Source organism: Pavona decussata, unplaced genomic scaffold (assembly GCF_977016875.1).
Source record: "Pavona decussata unplaced genomic scaffold, jaPavDecu1.1 SCAFFOLD_269, whole genome shotgun sequence".
NCBI lineage: Eukaryota > Metazoa > Cnidaria > Anthozoa > Scleractinia > Agariciidae > Pavona > Pavona decussata.
The window spans coordinates 437,715-454,574 of record NW_028145671.1 but is presented as its reverse complement, the minus strand read 5'-3'; the positions used below and the strand labels follow the sequence as shown (position 1 = coordinate 454,574).

At 39.0% G+C, this 16,860-nt stretch overlaps 1 protein-coding gene across 1 annotated transcript; it reads right to left on the bottom strand.

Annotated features, from left to right (window-relative positions):
- Positions 1 to 2,105: 2,105 nt before the first annotated feature.
- On the bottom strand, positions 2,106 to 15,842 carry LOC146455828 (transmembrane protein 65-like). The gene is made up of 7 exons (XM_085093813.1): positions 15,558 to 15,842; positions 8,713 to 8,757; positions 8,068 to 8,135; positions 7,166 to 7,220; positions 5,710 to 5,752; positions 3,521 to 3,626; positions 2,106 to 2,644 (listed from the first exon to the last, which is right to left on the bottom strand). The coding sequence occupies exons 1-7, from the start codon at positions 15,790 to 15,792 to the stop codon at positions 2,546 to 2,548; spliced, it is 651 nt and encodes a 216-aa protein (XP_084949939.1). The 5' UTR covers positions 15,793 to 15,842; the 3' UTR covers positions 2,106 to 2,545.
- Positions 15,843 to 16,860: the final 1,018 nt, after the last annotated feature.

Genomic DNA, 16,860 nt, shown 5'->3' with positions numbered 1-16,860 from the left:
GTACATCTCAATATTTTTGGTTGGAAACATTTTTTTTTTGAAAAGTGAAATAATTAAGTTCAAGCAGGCGTAAATGTCGAGTTACGGTCCCTATCCTGGATTTGCATTCGATTTACATGATGGTTATTAAAAAAAATGTAGCTCATTCTATGTTTGTTATTTTTCGGCCAGATTTACGGGATGGGTTGCCATTCTATTTTGCAAGTCTTACAAAATAATCAATGCTATTTGAGAGACTGGATTTTGCAGACCTTGACTGCATTTACTATTTCATACTCACAGAGATGCTACACAGCTGCAGCAAGATAAAAGATTCAATTGTAGAATAAAAGATATAAATATATGCTAAATCTGTCATAGAATAAACTACTTGGTAAACGCTTTCACACACGAAGCGCGATCTAATAAATCATCTTTTCTTTCAGCAATTAGTATTTCTGTCTTCATACTCCTCAACACAAAACTAAGTGGCTGCTATGCTTACACATGACCAACTCTCTGTCCTCTGCATAGGGCTCTCTCGCGCTCGAACGGAGACAAGTAAGGATATAAAGAGGAGCGTGGAGATCGAGCGGAGACAAATAAGGGACTGGAGAGAGTGAAATAACGAGGAGCGCGGGGGAAGATGGAAGGAAAAAGAGAGAAAGGAGGCTTAGGCCTCACTAAGCTTCCGACTTTTTGCTCCTCTTTTTATGAAGGAGCCTCTGCGGAGGGGAAAGCATGGCCAATTACTCCGCAAAGGCCAGTGACAATTTTAATTTTGCGGGTGTGTTAAAATGCATGTTTGGTTACTAAGAGTAATCAAGTTAATCGTATCTTATCCATACGCCAGGGCCGTAGACCGCGAGACTTTCAGGAGAGGCGAGGTAAATGTAATCTCCCTCGCACTTAGATTCTTTGTCTCGTCACACAGCGCTCCTCTTGTACTTTACTTGACAAAGTGGTAGGAGCTTTTTTTATCCATCTGCAGAGTGAAGTTAGTCAGTGGGGAGGAACGTTGGGTGGCGAGTCAAAGAACGGCTGCGAGAGAGACTAAGGCAAGTGTTGCGAGTGTCAAAAGCGCTAACGCCTTGGGCGTTATGTGGGCATGTGCGCTTCCTCAGAAAATTTTTACATCTAGAAGCTCTGAAATGCAATTAATTTTTATCGCTTCTTCATTTAAATCTTTTCCAAAAAAATTAATAGATAGCCAACGAGGCGCTGCGCGCCTCGTTGGCTATCTATCATCTCGTATGGGTGCCAGATGGATTCTATTGAACTGATCAAACTTTACAATCTCTATCTCCACAAGGAGAAAAGAAATTAAACGTTTATTCAATAAAAGGCATGGTTACAGCACGCGGGAACGACGCGTAGTAAGTCCAAGCGCACATTTGACTTGTGCAAATCACGTTTCTCGGAGATAAATAAAAACCTAAGCTGTAAAAATGTGGAATGGAAATCACGTTTTGTTTACACTGTCAAGTCGATAGCTAGGCAACACTCAGCCGAATACGCCGCCAAGGATTGTTATACCTTATCGTACCTTTTTGGTACGCTTCGGCGAGTTTGGTCGAGCCAGAATACCCATGGCGAAGGGTACCAAAAAGGTACGATTAGGTATTTACCGTATCTAAATTCAGCCCAAAATCCGCTGATAGCGGAGCTGCGCGCGCCTTCGCTTTAGCCCCATGGGTAAGAAAATTTGGTAAGTTATCAATGCGAGAAATTTTGGCTATGACGTCACTTTCCGTCCGTCCGTTAGGACTGGTTATTCTGCAAAGAGGCGAGTATTCAATTGATTTTGTTGACAAAGCTTTGCAGGTTTGCTGTTTTGCATGCAAGATATTGTTTTTCTTACAGTGTTGATACGCCTTTTAACTTAATACTGCTAACTTCAGAGCAGTCTCTTGAGCTCAGTTTTTCGGTCCTTGTTCATTGTTTCCCTTGGAGACAAGCCTCGTCGAGACACGAATTCGCCGCGAGGCTTGCCGTGAAAAAAACAAAGCTTTCTATTCCCCTGCGACTCAACATAGCCGACGAGTGACAAAGGTGAATATAGAGGTTTGGTGTTCTCTGATTTACACAATATACTGCTTGAGTTCATAACATTCATAAGCAGCAAACTCAATAACAAGTCTTTTATTAAATTTTAATGACTATTATTGTTATTCCATCTTAGAGCAACGTTTTGAAATGATACGAACGTGACAAACATAGCGGAAATTGATCAAGAATACTTTTTGTAAATGCCACTATACATATCTGTGTTTTCCTGTGAAATGATAAAGCTCTTATTTGATGGGTTAACGGTTAATAATGCAAAAACACAGCTTTTCCACGCTCCGCATATTATTTTCTACAGAACCACCAAATACGGTATATGTAGACCTGTAAAGGCAGCACTGCTTATGCAAAAATTGTCACCAAGTGAAGTAAATGTTCCCAACTTTACGGACAAGTATGAATGTTAAACCCAGACCACTGAACACGATTTCTTCTTTGCGTAGAAAATGTTTCAAAATAGTATGACTTGTATGCAAAGAGAAATATTTTGATATTTTTATTATCTCCTATCATTTTCTTCTTGTTCATCTTTGCTGTCGTAGAAAAGTAATGGAAACATACCAATAAAACATCCCACGACAATTCCTAATGCTCTTCCCTGAAACAGAAAGAAAATATATCCATAGTCCTTACAATGCTTTACCATTTCTAAGAAGGGTCGTCCAACATAGCCAAACTGAATTGGGCTGTCTTCGGAACAAACCCATCAAAACCGGTTAGATCACAACATAGTTGGAACCATGACGGGAAACTAGTTTGAAAAGTAGGGCGGATTGCTATGGTCTCCTTCGCAGCCGCTCGGGCCGGAGTCACGCAACGCTCCCCGAAGCGTTGCGTGGCTCCGGCCAAGGAGACTAGGATTGTTACGGCTTGTTGAACTAAAGTTAATCTGACTAAGCATAAGTCACTTTGCCAGACTTTGAACTTCAACCCCAATTAACGATTTGCGTGTTTAACAGCTGTCAATCATAATTACGGCGAAAACGACAAAGTGGATCGAAATCCGCAAATCACAGCGTACCGGCATGTCCTTTTGATCCCGTTGAGCGAAACGCTTTTGTTTTCTTAGAGTTTCGCTGCAGTGATTGACGGCAATCGAAAGCGTAACGGTTGTCTTAATGCTGAACTTCAGAGTCCTGACGTTAGTGAAAGGCGCAGTAAAAAAATTCAACCGCAAGTTTCTTTTTGTATGTGTGTCTTTTGGTTTTGCTTTTGTTTGTTTGTTTGTTTTCTTTTTTTGGGGGGGGGGGGGGAAGGGAGGGGGGGCGGGGATTAACATAGGCTTAACCGGTCCTCCCCTTAGCATCTTGACCTTCACCTTCTGTTACCAACTGTTTTACAAAGTTTTCTAGGGGACAAATAAAATTTTTCCAAAGCGGGTTGTTTAAAAAGTAAGAGACTTGAAAAGCAATGACGTCCTATAGATAACACGTTGGGATATGTACACTACAGCATGCAATCAATATATCCTTACTATATTTGTAACAAATCTGGTTCTTGGCATTTCTGTTTGTTTTGAACTGAGGTTCGGACTCTCAAATCCAAGCCTATTTGTTGCTGCCTCTACATAATGAGCAAGGCTGTGAAAAAAAAAAAACAATTATACATGACTGTATAGTGAAGCTAAGCCTGGACATTAGAATATTATATATTTAGGATTTAATCAACAACAACAACAACGCTTGTAACTTAGAAATACGCGATAACAAAATTAAACTGTTAACACTTGTGGGATTGTGTAAAAATAGAATACATTAAAATACTATTAAATATATATGTTAAGAAGGCATTAAAATCCTAACATAAGGATTCAAGATAAAGATAAAATAAGTTAACATAATTAAGTTGCTTGGTTCACTATTAATTCTTTGAGGTCAAATCATCAAAAGTAGAACTCTTTTGAATTTAGTCTCCTTCATAAAATAGTTAGTGTTAACCAGAATTCATGCACTGTTGCAAATCGTTCCAGCAAGTTGTATTATGAAGTGATTATCTGCCAGTAGAATTATTTTACACAGTACATGGATGTTTTGTTATTGTATTGTTTGTAATTAGCTGTGCACGTTGTAGAAGTCTTTTAAAAGTACATGCAATATGCCTATATGCTACACACATGTTGCATTTTTTTCTGGGTTGAAAACAAGGGGAAAACAGAAGGTGTGTTTCATCAGATATCCAAACACTGAGAAGTAGGTTAAAAAAACGAGGTGCAGCCGAGTTTTTTTTTAACGACTTCAAGGTCTTTGGATATCTGATGAAACACACCTTCGAGTGTTTGAAATATGGCTTCTCAAGTGATCAATAATTCTTGGAGAAATTCAAGGCTAAAGTTGGCAAAATTTTATGGTAATTAGAAACACATATCCAAACCACGGTCACAGTAGTGATTTTCTTTGTTTTCTCTTGATGAATTATTAATGAGTTTGAGAAATAAAAATCAAACCACTTTCTTTTTTATTTTCCATTGTTCCAGATCATGGCAGTGAATAGTAGACAAACACAAACAAAAATTATTTAAAAAAATTAATGTCCAACCAAAAACAGATTTAAATCACAACATATGTACTGTACATGTACACATAAATTCACTGCACTCACTCAAGTGGAATTTTTTCTGGTCAATTTGCAATTCTACGCAAATGTAACAAATACTACATGTAAATAGAAACATCAATAATTGACTCTATAATTGCTAAATAAATAAGAAATTAGGAAGCAACCCGCACAAAAGAGGAACCAACATTTTCTTTTGTGTACGACCAGGAATGTAAATGTAGAGGTAAAATCGTAAAAATGTAAAATTTGTATTTTTTTTTACGTTATGGTTTTCCCTACATACAGGTGTAGCTGTTATTAAGGGCCGCAACCCGTAGCACCTGTAAACAAATTACATTTTATGTAATTAATGTTTACAAATGGAGAACTATTGAGCTCATCAAAGAAGTTCATTTTAAAGTGTCCATGTGCTCCTGGGTCGAACTGGAATTTGGAAGTCTTGGTTTTGTAGAGGGAGGAAAACCCGAAAATTTGGAGAAAAACCCTAAACGCTAGACTGTAAGCAGTCCGTTTCTGGTTAGTCGAGAGGGTGCGCTCACATCACAGCGAGACTGGAGTGAGGAGAAATAAACGAGAAGAGACCCCAAGCCCCTCTTCACTCGTTCGCTCCAGTTTTTTCACGCTCCGCTATTTCGCGCATGCTCTAGACTGTTCCCAACCCCCCAATTTTTCCATGGGATTGTCGAGACTGGTAAGCTTCGATCGAGCTGTGGCCATCTTGGTTTGTACAGGCGAGTGCAATCTGGGGAGAGTGTCTAACTCAACTAACCCCCGCTCCACTCCCCTTGGTAGTCCAGACACCCTCCCCAGATCGCGCTCACCTTTGCAAACCAAGATGTCGACAGCTCCATCAAAGCATACCACTCTCGACAATCCCACAGAAAAATAGGGGGACTGTGAACAGTCTACAAGTGCTCTCGCCACTGTGCCATCCCTGCCCCCCAATACCTACTGTACAAACAATCTTAGGTTTAAGAATGATTATTTTTATTGTAGTGGGGCATGAAGGTGTACCACTTGGATAACTAATTAAAAAAATAAATCAGACAATATATTTGAGAAAGAAATGATGTGAAACCTACATGTACACAAGTGAAGTTAAATTACCCTATTCCAAAGACATCAGACACAATGTTGCCAAGGGCAGCAGCTAAAATCAATATTGAAAATGTAATAATGTTAGATAAGGTTAAATATAATTTAACTTAGTTAACGACTTGGAACAAGTTTGCTCCCTGGTGGCGTAGCATGGCCTTAGCGTTTGTTGGCACATAGTTTGGGCACTGGTGGCACATTAGCATTTGGGCGTTTGTTGTTACATTACTGTTTGGGCCTGGGTCAGGTCTGCGGGCAGTTGCGTGGCCAGCAGTATTCTCTTGCAGTTTAGGCGTGCTGCTTTGCACGTGCTAGGAATTTTACTCTACTCAGCGTTTTTCGTAGCGTGGTTAGTTTGTCGCGTTTTGCTGGGTTTTTCTTTCCCTCCCTTCCCTCTTGGTAGTGTTAGGTTGTTTGTTTGGGATTGGTGTTAGTGTTGGGGGTTGGTTAGGGTTAGGGTTAGCTCTTTGTCTTATAATACTTATTATCTTTCCACTGAGCTTCTAGTCTCAGCGTGACGGGTGCTAGGGTTGGGGCTGGGTTGTGGGCGGGGTTCATGGCTGGGTTGTGGGTAGGGCAGGCTTATGGGGTGTTCTACCTACCTGGGTTTGGGTTGGCGGTAACAGCCCCTTGCTCCTGGCTACCCAACCTCCATTTGCGACATAGGCCTTAATTGTCACATATCCTTTCTCTTATGTGTAAACCTTAAAAACTTCCCTTAGAACAAGCTAATAATAAGCTTAATAGAGGTGTAACTTCATGGCTGCCTTAAAAGAGACTTTAAATTAATTACAGATAGACAGGTGAGACAGTAGCTAAAGCATAAGAGCTGAGTCAAACCATACATGTATTATCTATTCCCTGGTGTCACATGTCTTGAAGTTCATAACAAGATTTTGCTTTATGGCAAACATCTGTGAACAAATGGGACTATGGCGTGTGCCTTAAAGAGGTGCCTGTCCCTACATGTAAATTGCATCATGCTGGCATGGAGAGTTTTACTTTGTGTACCCCTTTTTTCATAGATGTTTGCCACTAAAGCAAAATTATGTTATCACAAACTTCAAGATATGCTGCTTGAAAATACATGATGTTATTTAAAAATTGACAGTTGGGTTGTGTAACAATTAACAATTTTAATCAGCTCCAAACTTACTAGTACATCTTTATCAACATATTACTGAGATGCATCAAACAATACTGATATCAACAATGAGCAGAATGTACAGATTTCACATTTTAAATAACAAGTCTCCCTAGAACTAAAATTGTACTGTGAGAATATAAAGCTGGTGTGTGGAACTGGTTGCAGAATTAAATGCCAAGTGAAATTTGTTTCCTTGCAGTTTACTGACTTACATTAAATTATAAACTACATAGGTCTGTAGCAAGCTTGCATTTAACCACACATGCTGAAGTGCAATGTAAAGTACATGTAGCATGACAGCAAACTCAGTACAAATCTCACCTGCCATTGTTGAAATCCCAAGGGTCATGCCAATTGTTACATCTATATACTCTCCCTAAAGGTAAGAATCACTCCGGGGTAAGTTTGGTCCTTACTTAAGATACTTTCTAGGAGACAGCTGAGTGGGGATAAATGTTATACATGTATTTACATAATAATATCATGAGTGACAAATTACTCCTTAATTTTGGCACAAAATTTCAGTGTTAATTTATAATTTCACATGTGAAATTACAAAATTGGTATGGCAACGTATCCTATATCTCAGGGCCAAGATGGCGTCCAGGTTTAAAAATGTTATGTACAGATGAAAGAAGTTACGACATTAAAAGACGCTTCAGAAAACCTAAATAGGCACAAGAGCACAATAAAGTGGGTGAGGATTTTTGAGAACTAGTGTGATGAACATGTCCTTGAGAAAAACCCTGAGACAGTTCATCCTGAGCAGTTGGATAAAGTACTCGAGCGGTTTTTTGCCTGCGTGTGTAAAAAAGACAGAGCTGACCACTATTGTGAGGGTACATGTAATTTTTTGATGTCACCCATGATATTAAAACAATCAAATGGTATACTCGTGAATTTCACTTGCGTTTTGTCAAAATTCTAATAATTTCCCGAGCCTTTGACAAAACGCGCGTGAAATTATTTCCTAATTTCACTCCTCACCATTTGATTACATATACTTATACAACTCCCACAAATAACGTTTTTTAATTTAAATTGTGGTACCTTGCACTGGAGGGCTTTAAGCATTCATATTTACTTTGTGATGTACATGTATGCTTCCTTGTGAAGATTTTTTCTTACTATTGACAATCATTATTTACAAAAGATAACGACATTACATATAATTTCAGTTTATGTTGCTAACTACAGTGTACATGTAGCTTTTCAATACTCACTGCTATAATCATAATGGCATTATCCAAGAATCCAAAACCAATGAATGGGATAGCATTGTGGAGAGCAACTGTAAATAAAACAACAAAAACCACAAAGTTGCAAAGAAAACAAAAAAATATATTTGTGTACTCACTTGAAACCATTAATTAAATAATAACTTAGTAATACTAAATATTATTATTTTTGTGAGGATTGAAGCCTATAATGTTGATTATGTTGTAGTCTGTCCACCAGCCCGCCATAATAAGTGGCCCGGCATAAGTTACCTAGATTGGCAGTGGCATCCGCCAATCCAATTACATTTTAATAGTTTTCAGGTGGAAAGCAATTCAGCTCTGATGAAAATCTGGAAATGTCTTTTGCTAATAGCCAGGGCCAGTCCAATTAAAATAGAAAAGAGCCCATCCACTTTCTTCCTTCAGTGCTATTCATGGTTATTGGGAGTTTTATTTTTAATTGCAAATCATAACCAGTCAATATGATACTACTATATAAGTTTCTGGAAAAAAAAACTATTTAAAAAACCATTCTTGAAATAATGATATGGGCTCAGCTAAGCCTGCAGTTCTTCTTATTCGCAAGTGCAGCTAGCCCCTGGTTTAGTCAGTCAATCAATATTGAATGGTACAATAATGTTAATTCACCTAGTCTCAGTTGCCTCACTGATGGGGGAGCTGTGTATTCCTTCCCTAATTGACCAAGATAGGAATATTCACTAGTTAGTACATAATTTTCAGGTCACACAATCATTTCCAACAATTATGCTGTCTTGAAATAATGAAAACTTCTCATATTTGTCTCATAACTTGAGGCAAAAGGTTTTTATATTTATTTTAATAATTATATTACAACCATAACCTCTTACCTAGGTGACATGCTAGCTAAGAAACAATGAATATATTTACTAGTACACATGGTAATGGTAATGCATTTATATACCGCATTTTCTATAAATTTGATATATATTCAAAAGCGGTTTATATCAGCATATGTCCATTGGCGACCTCATCCTACCCACCCAACCCATGAAATCAAGAAACAGCACAAAGACCAGACCAGCACACCAGGAACTCCATGCCCTACTCTTTGCGATTAGTGTCTGGATTCTTTAACGTCCCACAGGATTATGAACATTGAAGTGTTGTGAGACGGGGCCTACGGTTTATCGTCCTTATCTGAGACGACTAGAAAGTCTAACCATTTGCAGATGTCATTACAAAGGCAACACTTTCTCCTTAGTTATTTAAAGACCCCGAGAGTTGGTCCAGCCGGGGTTTGAACCCCAGCCTCCCACACGGTAGTCCGATGCTCAATCAAATGAGCTAACCGGTCGGCAGTTACATGTACAAGCCCCACCAGGATTTTAGTATTTACTTAATATCTCTTCCCAACTCCTTAACCCCTATAATAAGCTCCTCTCCAGAATACAATAGGCAACCTTTGAATCAACACTGTTGTGTGTTATGACAAATGAGATTTAATAAAAGCACATTGTCATGTGCTGTGAGATTTAAAGGGGCACAGTCATGACCTTTGATCATTTCCTGTGTACTTTCAGTCGTCCAAATTCTGTTGTTTTCTTTCAAAATAATGAAGCATGTAATATCACCAAATGAGGCTCACTAGAGCAATTGTTGTTAAAACAGTGTCCTAATAAAAACTTCCGTATATTTTCTAGGTTGTATCAATGGTAGTAAGTGAATAATATATAAAGGTCCATGTATTTTCTTGGGTGTAAAATATTAGGCTCTGTTGGACCCCCCCCCCCCCCCCATCACATTTATACCCAAGTACCCCTCCTGGGATCAAAGTGTGCTGCCCCAAGTTTTCGGTGATAAAATGACTCCACTACTCCTTAAAGTCAACAAAGAAAAATGTGAAAAATAGTAAGCCACATAAATCCATCAACGTTCGCATGGTATATCTTCCGAATCCTGTTTTCAACCCTGGCGATTCCAACATCCAACAAATGCTGACCAAATTGCCCCCCCAAAAAAAGCTTTCACGAAGTAAATTGCTGTAAAAAAATCAACAGAGGCATTCTGTGAATCCTAACTGATGTAAAACAACTGTTATTGAAGATAAGTATACAAGGATGGAGAAGATGAAGAACCATATACAGCTGTAAACCTCAGGCTGATCTCTGAGATAGCCTTGAAAAATTTAGGCCAAACTTTTCAAAATCATTAAGTGGCGCAGCATGGTGATATGCACGTGACCATGCCCCTTTAAATTAAGGACATTGAAGAAATTGACAAAGAATGCCAAAAATTAGCAAAATATTGCAAATTTGAACTGACCCACGTATAAATAGGTGATGATTTCTAATGACATGGTAGTTTCAAATGAAAGTTTGAAAAATTGCAGAATTTTACTGTTTTATTAAAAACGACCAAGATAAGTAAGATCTTCACCATTTCATGTTTCAAGAATAAGACAAGAAGATGTTTTTTTTAATGGCTGCTATTTGTCGGACATGATATGATTAACAAGTGTGAGTTGGATATAAAAACTAGCCAATAAGGTGTATAGTGCCAAGTCGGCTATAATCATCTCACATCCAACAAGCATGAGTGGCCTTGAACAATTGAAGGGCTGGAAGCATAACCGACTTATGTCGAATTTCAACCTGTTTTTCGATGTAGCTCGGATTTGTCCAACTTTTTGCATGTCAACTGCAATTCGATTGAAAACCATTGTCCAGTATTTTTTCACGCCGCTTTGTGTTTCGTATATGCCATTGAGAAATTTTACCATCTTGTAAAGATATATCGGTAACATTATAGACACTGGATGACCAAAAAGACAATGCACTGAGGGTTAAATACTTGTATCCAATATACACTCGTTGTCTTTGAAACACGGCACACGAAAGAGGTGTTTTTCACGGGAGCAACGAAAAGAATGCTGTCACGCTTTTTATTTGATTCTGTTACAAACTACTACGTACGTGACAGGAATGTCCGAAATGTCAACAGTTACATTCTCCAAGAGAAAATGTGTCCATTTCCTGGCGTAAAATCCAGCTTTGTCCCGTTTGTCGACATATCACTCTTGATAACGCAAAATACTAGCATTCTACACGATTAACAGGAAGACATGTAGCCATTTCAACGATTAACAACGATTAACAACGATTAACGGCAGTTCTATTAAAAAGGTAAAGACTATCTATTCTTTTTACGAGCAGTCGGTGTTAACTGTTGAAAATCTATGTTAAACGTACTTTTATTAAATCATTGCCTTGAAATTGTCAAGTTAATCATTACATACCGAATTTCAAGCCTGGCAAACCACAACTAAGGCTTGCAAAAACACCTTGCACATGGCGGGATTTGTCTCTGATGCTCCCGCGGGATTTGATAATGGCATTGAAAAATTCGCCATGGCACAGTCGTCACTACCAAGGAAGGATTCTTTGGACAACATTTCCGGCCCACCAGTTCCTGTGAACTGCATTCATCAATTTCATAACTTTTCAAAAGATCCATAGATGTCGTGCGTTTACAAACTTCACCAAACAAAAGGGAAACCAACTAGCCAGTACGATACGCAAGTTGTTTATCCCGACTGCCTTGATCTATTTTGGGCTTGTTACAACCCGCAAAAGCAAACCATGATATCATCTCAAACGTTACTTATAGAAACAACAACTGGTGCGACTAAACACGGCTCGTGGACAGTGGAAACTTTTAGCCTACCGATAATTTGGAAAACGAGTCTGACGTGGACAAAACCTATGAAAACTATTTGCCTCCCAAGCGCGTTCACTTGTAGACAAGCAAACTACCAAATCCCCCTCCCCCTCCCCCTGACTCAATGTTGTCTTTTGGGTCACGAACAGTTTCCTGGCAAGCATCACTTCCCACATCAACATTGCATAAGGGGGAGGGGGGGAGGGAGAAGTAACTGTGATAGAATTATGAAGGGAGAAACAGTAAGTGAGTGTTTTTTTGGCTGTCTGTGTTCGGTTCTCATTGCGTAGGGGGAGAGGGTGGGAGGGAGAAGTAAGCAAGTGGTTTTTGTTCTGTTCGTGTTTGGTTTTCTCAAGGAGTTGTGTCCACGATTGTAAAACCGCGAAATGTTTTCCAAACCAGGGAGAGCCAAAATTCGGACAAATCCGTGCGAAATCAAAAGCCGCGCTCAAATTCGACATAAGTCGGTTATGCTCCAAGACCTTCAATTGTTTTATATTAAAAACAATTAAGAAATATTGCTACATGTACAATCTAGATCTTTCTGATTTTGCTTTGTAAGAACAACCAGATCACAATTTAATGGTCGCTATTTTTCAAGCAATTGGCTCATAATTACATGTACACCCACGGGTAGCCCAAGCTCCATGATTTGTGTTGACCTTTGTACCATAAACATCAGCGTCATGTAATTTGGGCGCCAAGATGATCACACTGAAATTCCATGTGGACCATGGCAAATGGTAAGGCAACACATACATAGCAGACGTAGTAGACCCTTAGGTCAGGTTGCTAAGCAAAATTTGAAACAGTTGGGGCGCAAGACATTCAAATCAAGCCTCTTCCAATGGAACTTGATGAAAAGGATTGTGGACATTATTTGAGAATAATTCACTCTCCACGTTACAGTCCTCCGAAGCCTACTACGGATGTGTTGCCTTACCATTTGCTGTCGTCCACATGGAATTTCAGTGTGATCGGAGCCTTTGGGACGAATTTATGGCTGTTTTCCGTCAGTCAGACCCAGTTGCTTCCTCTGGCGGACTAGCCTACCTTGGAAAGGTATATATATAGCGAGAGAAACCATAATTGGAACTGAAACTCTACTAAATCACCTCAAATCGACCTAAAAAAACCACACAGGACACAAAAGGAACTATAATTTAATAAAGGAGTTCAGGTGAGAAATATTCATTGAAAAATCATTTGTAATTTTGCCTTCAAATTCAAATACTTTTTTCCCAATACAAACCCTTGTAATTTTGCCATTACGAAACGATCATCGGAATGATCAAATTACTTGATGCTGATGTTTAAGTTACAAAGGCCAACACAAATTGTGGGGCTTGGGCTACCTGCCACTAAGCTATACCAGTGCCAACTCTCATGCATTATGTGTGAGTCTCGCGCCTGCAGACTAAAGACATCGATTTCATGCATCAAGGACAATTTCTCACGCCTGACTAACAAATCCAGATGAGTTGTTCTAAAAAAACTTCACTTCATTTCAGATTTGTTATGTATCATTTCTTTGCTCTTTATAACAATCGCAAAAGCTTCCAAATGTCTACGATCCGTTCGAATCATAAGTGTTCAAAAGTTGTAGAAATATCTTCGGACATTTTTGGCAACCTTCGGAAGTCTTGAGAAAATCGTCAGAAATCTTCGGAAGTGGCTCAGACGTTTTCGTAAATCCCGGTCATGACAAGACAAAAATATCACGCGTTTGACTCAGAAAAAGTTGGCAGGTATACTAAGCCAATAAAATTCCTGGAATTGCATACACACAACAATCCAGTTTTTGATCATGGCTGATATCACTTGGTCTGGAAATTTATTATCTGTTGTAGTTTTCAATAAATAACAACAAATTTGGCTCTGCAGAAGCTTTCCTAAATTAAATTTAATTTAATTAAAAGCCTTTCTAACGATCTCTTTCTTCTAAAACTTTACCAGCATTAATGGCTGACATTTTAACCCTTATCGTACTGACTTTAAGATCCGGTTACAATCCCTCAGACGGACTTTTTTACAATAGCACACTTGTACTAAACAGTGGCACCTTTCACCAGCGACGAAATCTTAACTTTTCTTCAAACCCCAACAAGCTATATATCAAATTAAAGCTTTACTAGAAATACGTGACTCGCAAAACCTCGCGAAGCTGGGGCTGGGTAGAAAACCCTCTTTACTCGACCTGTAGCATCAAATGAGGAGATTAAAAGGGGCATAGGATTTTTTTTTATGAGCATGGTCTTTTCGTAGTTTCACAGGCTAGTTTGCGGTTGAAAATCTATTTCTGACGCGACGTAATGTACAACGGGCGTGCAGCGCTGTCGTGTTCGATGAATTTATTTCCCACGGAAAATTATTTTACCGCGGCCACAAACGTGTAATTTCTTCAATGCAATCTTTCACAAAAAAGATTTCTAAAAGAAAGGGAAAATATTCTGGAGAGATAGTTCTGTATCCAGTGAATATTGATGAACATTGCAGTTGAAATTTGATCATGCACGCATATTTTTTCCGATGTATGCAAATTTTTTTCAGACGATGCATGCCAGACAGTCTGACGTCATTCATACTTTGTTTGCGCACTGTTACCAGGCAACAGCACGGACACCTTCACGGAAATATATAAACATATAAATATATGTTCGGCTCGAATTCGCACGGCTTAGCTTCCGAGCGCGGCCTTCGGCCCGACAAATTTATTAACCTCGCTTCGCGAGGAATAAATTGCCTTACCGATTATAGTCTGTGATAAAAACGAATTTTGCTTATAAACTGCTTTCAAAATCCAACTGTGGAATAATATTTGTGTAAATAATTGATAAAAATTATAGAAAAACATAAAATAATCAAACAAATTTCTTCCAAAACTTATCTACACAACTCTAAAATGGCAACCAGAGTTCATCACCAGTTCCATCAGCTTAATAAAACAATTATTGGCCAGCTACGCAGGCTATTCACCAGGCAATAATCGTGGCAAGAAAAGCTTTCATCTCGCCTGATGTCACGCCACGCAATTCTAAAGCGCGAGTGCTGTGGCAAGCGATCTCTTCGCTGTAAAGATGCGATCGTTTCCCTGGCATATTTATTAGTTTGGTTTGCTACCTCATCTACAAGGTTATTGGGGAAAAGGAGATGAAAGTAGTCAGAGAATGAAGGATTGTCTGGAAGCTGCACGTTCAGTCATTGATCAGCTGTGAAGTCAAACCTTCGCGGGACACGTGTTGTCGTCTTCGCTTTCTTCGTCGCTTTCTTCTTCGCTATCGCTCTCTTGCTCACTCCTATCATCTACCTCTCCGCTGCTTTCAGAATCACTCGTGTCTTGATCTTCATCGCTTCATCGGAATATTCCGGGATCCGTCCACGCAGACGTACACGCGCGTCCGGAATATTCCGGGACCCGCACGACAAGGGTTAATATTCTTTTGCCTGCATTCAAATTATGCATTACTAGCCTCGTTCTTGAGTTCAAATAGGAAAAGAATATTTTCCATATTTAAACGAAGCTAATTTGAATGCAGACAAAAAAAAATTAAGATGTCAGCCATTTTTGCATAGGGTCTATGTTACCTGACAACTGGTGAAGTGGCTAAATAAATCATTATACAGTGATTTAATTTCAATATGCAAATTACATAAATTTAAGACTATAAAAATAATAAGCTTTTAAGTCCACATTTGTTAAAACGTCCTTGTACAACGTATTCTTGAATAGAACTTCTATAAATAGAGATAACACACATTTGAATGACATCTACAAAGAAATTAGGCCATCTTACCAATATTTCCATCTTCTTGATCATGAATTCGCAAAGCTTCTCGAAGCAGTACGCGTTCCTCTTCATGTAAACTCACCACGAATACCTCGGCACTTTGCGGTGTCGTGAAAACGCTTATTCCACCCCTGTATATCCGCCGGAATGGCGCTCTTACTAAAGAACCACGCTTTAACCGAGTTATGTTTTTAACTGCACAGGGAAAAACCACTTTTCTTACTAGACAGCAACGATACATCACTCCAAAACTATTTACTTTTTTTTTTTTTTTTTTTTTTTACATTTTAGGTACATACATCATATATGCCCAATTACATTGTCTCGCCAGTACATTTGAAATGGGAGTCAGCTGTACCATTGTTATTGCAGGCGCGAGAGAAGGTCAGTGTGAGTTCATGAGTGAGAACCATGGCGTAAGAAGACAGGAAAGGGGAATTTATTGTTTAGGCCTCTCTTTGGGAGCCTGATAAATTCATAGCATTGGTGAGTTTGCAGTATGGGAAGGTGGTACAAACACAGGAACAAAGACAAGCCTATAATTTTTACAGTTGTGTGCTTAATGACCTGGCCTTAATGACCTGGGGGTGACCTTGTTTTGATACAAACCTCACTGCTTTTCATATGTAATGCAAACTAGTTAGCATAAGAACAGTTTGAACTACCGTACACAAGAAAAGCAGTGAGGTTTGTATCGACAAAACAAGGTCACCCTATTTTAGAAACCCTGGTGTGTTTGTGTGTGGGGGGGAGCAGGGTGGAGGTCTGAACCCCTCTCTGTGGTTATGTTTCCAATTTCATGTCCTTTACAATAATGTTATTCCTTGGTGGCTCATGGTTGCAACAGTCTAGGACGTCTAGTTATTAGAACTAAATGTCCTAGACTGTTGCAACCATGAGCCACCAAGGAATAACATTATTGTAAAGGACATGAAATTGGAAACATAACCATAGAGAGGGGTTCAGACCTCCACCCCGCTCCTCCCCACACACAAACACACCAGGATCCCTCCTCCCTCCCCAAGACAGGTTAATCATCTGGCATAACACTCAGAGTGGAGTTTGGCTAACCTGTTCCAGACAATATTATTATTATTAAAACCTAAATCATTGTATAATGCAATTCGAGGGATTTGATTGGCTTAGCGGCTATGGTATATGAGCCATTATACCATGGCCAAGAAATGGTGACCATTAAATTTTCTGCTGGTTATTCTTGCACTGCAAAATCAGTAAGATCTAGCAATATTTGTTGATTGTTTTTAATAAAACAATTATTCCACTTGCGCTTGTTGGATATGGGTTGATT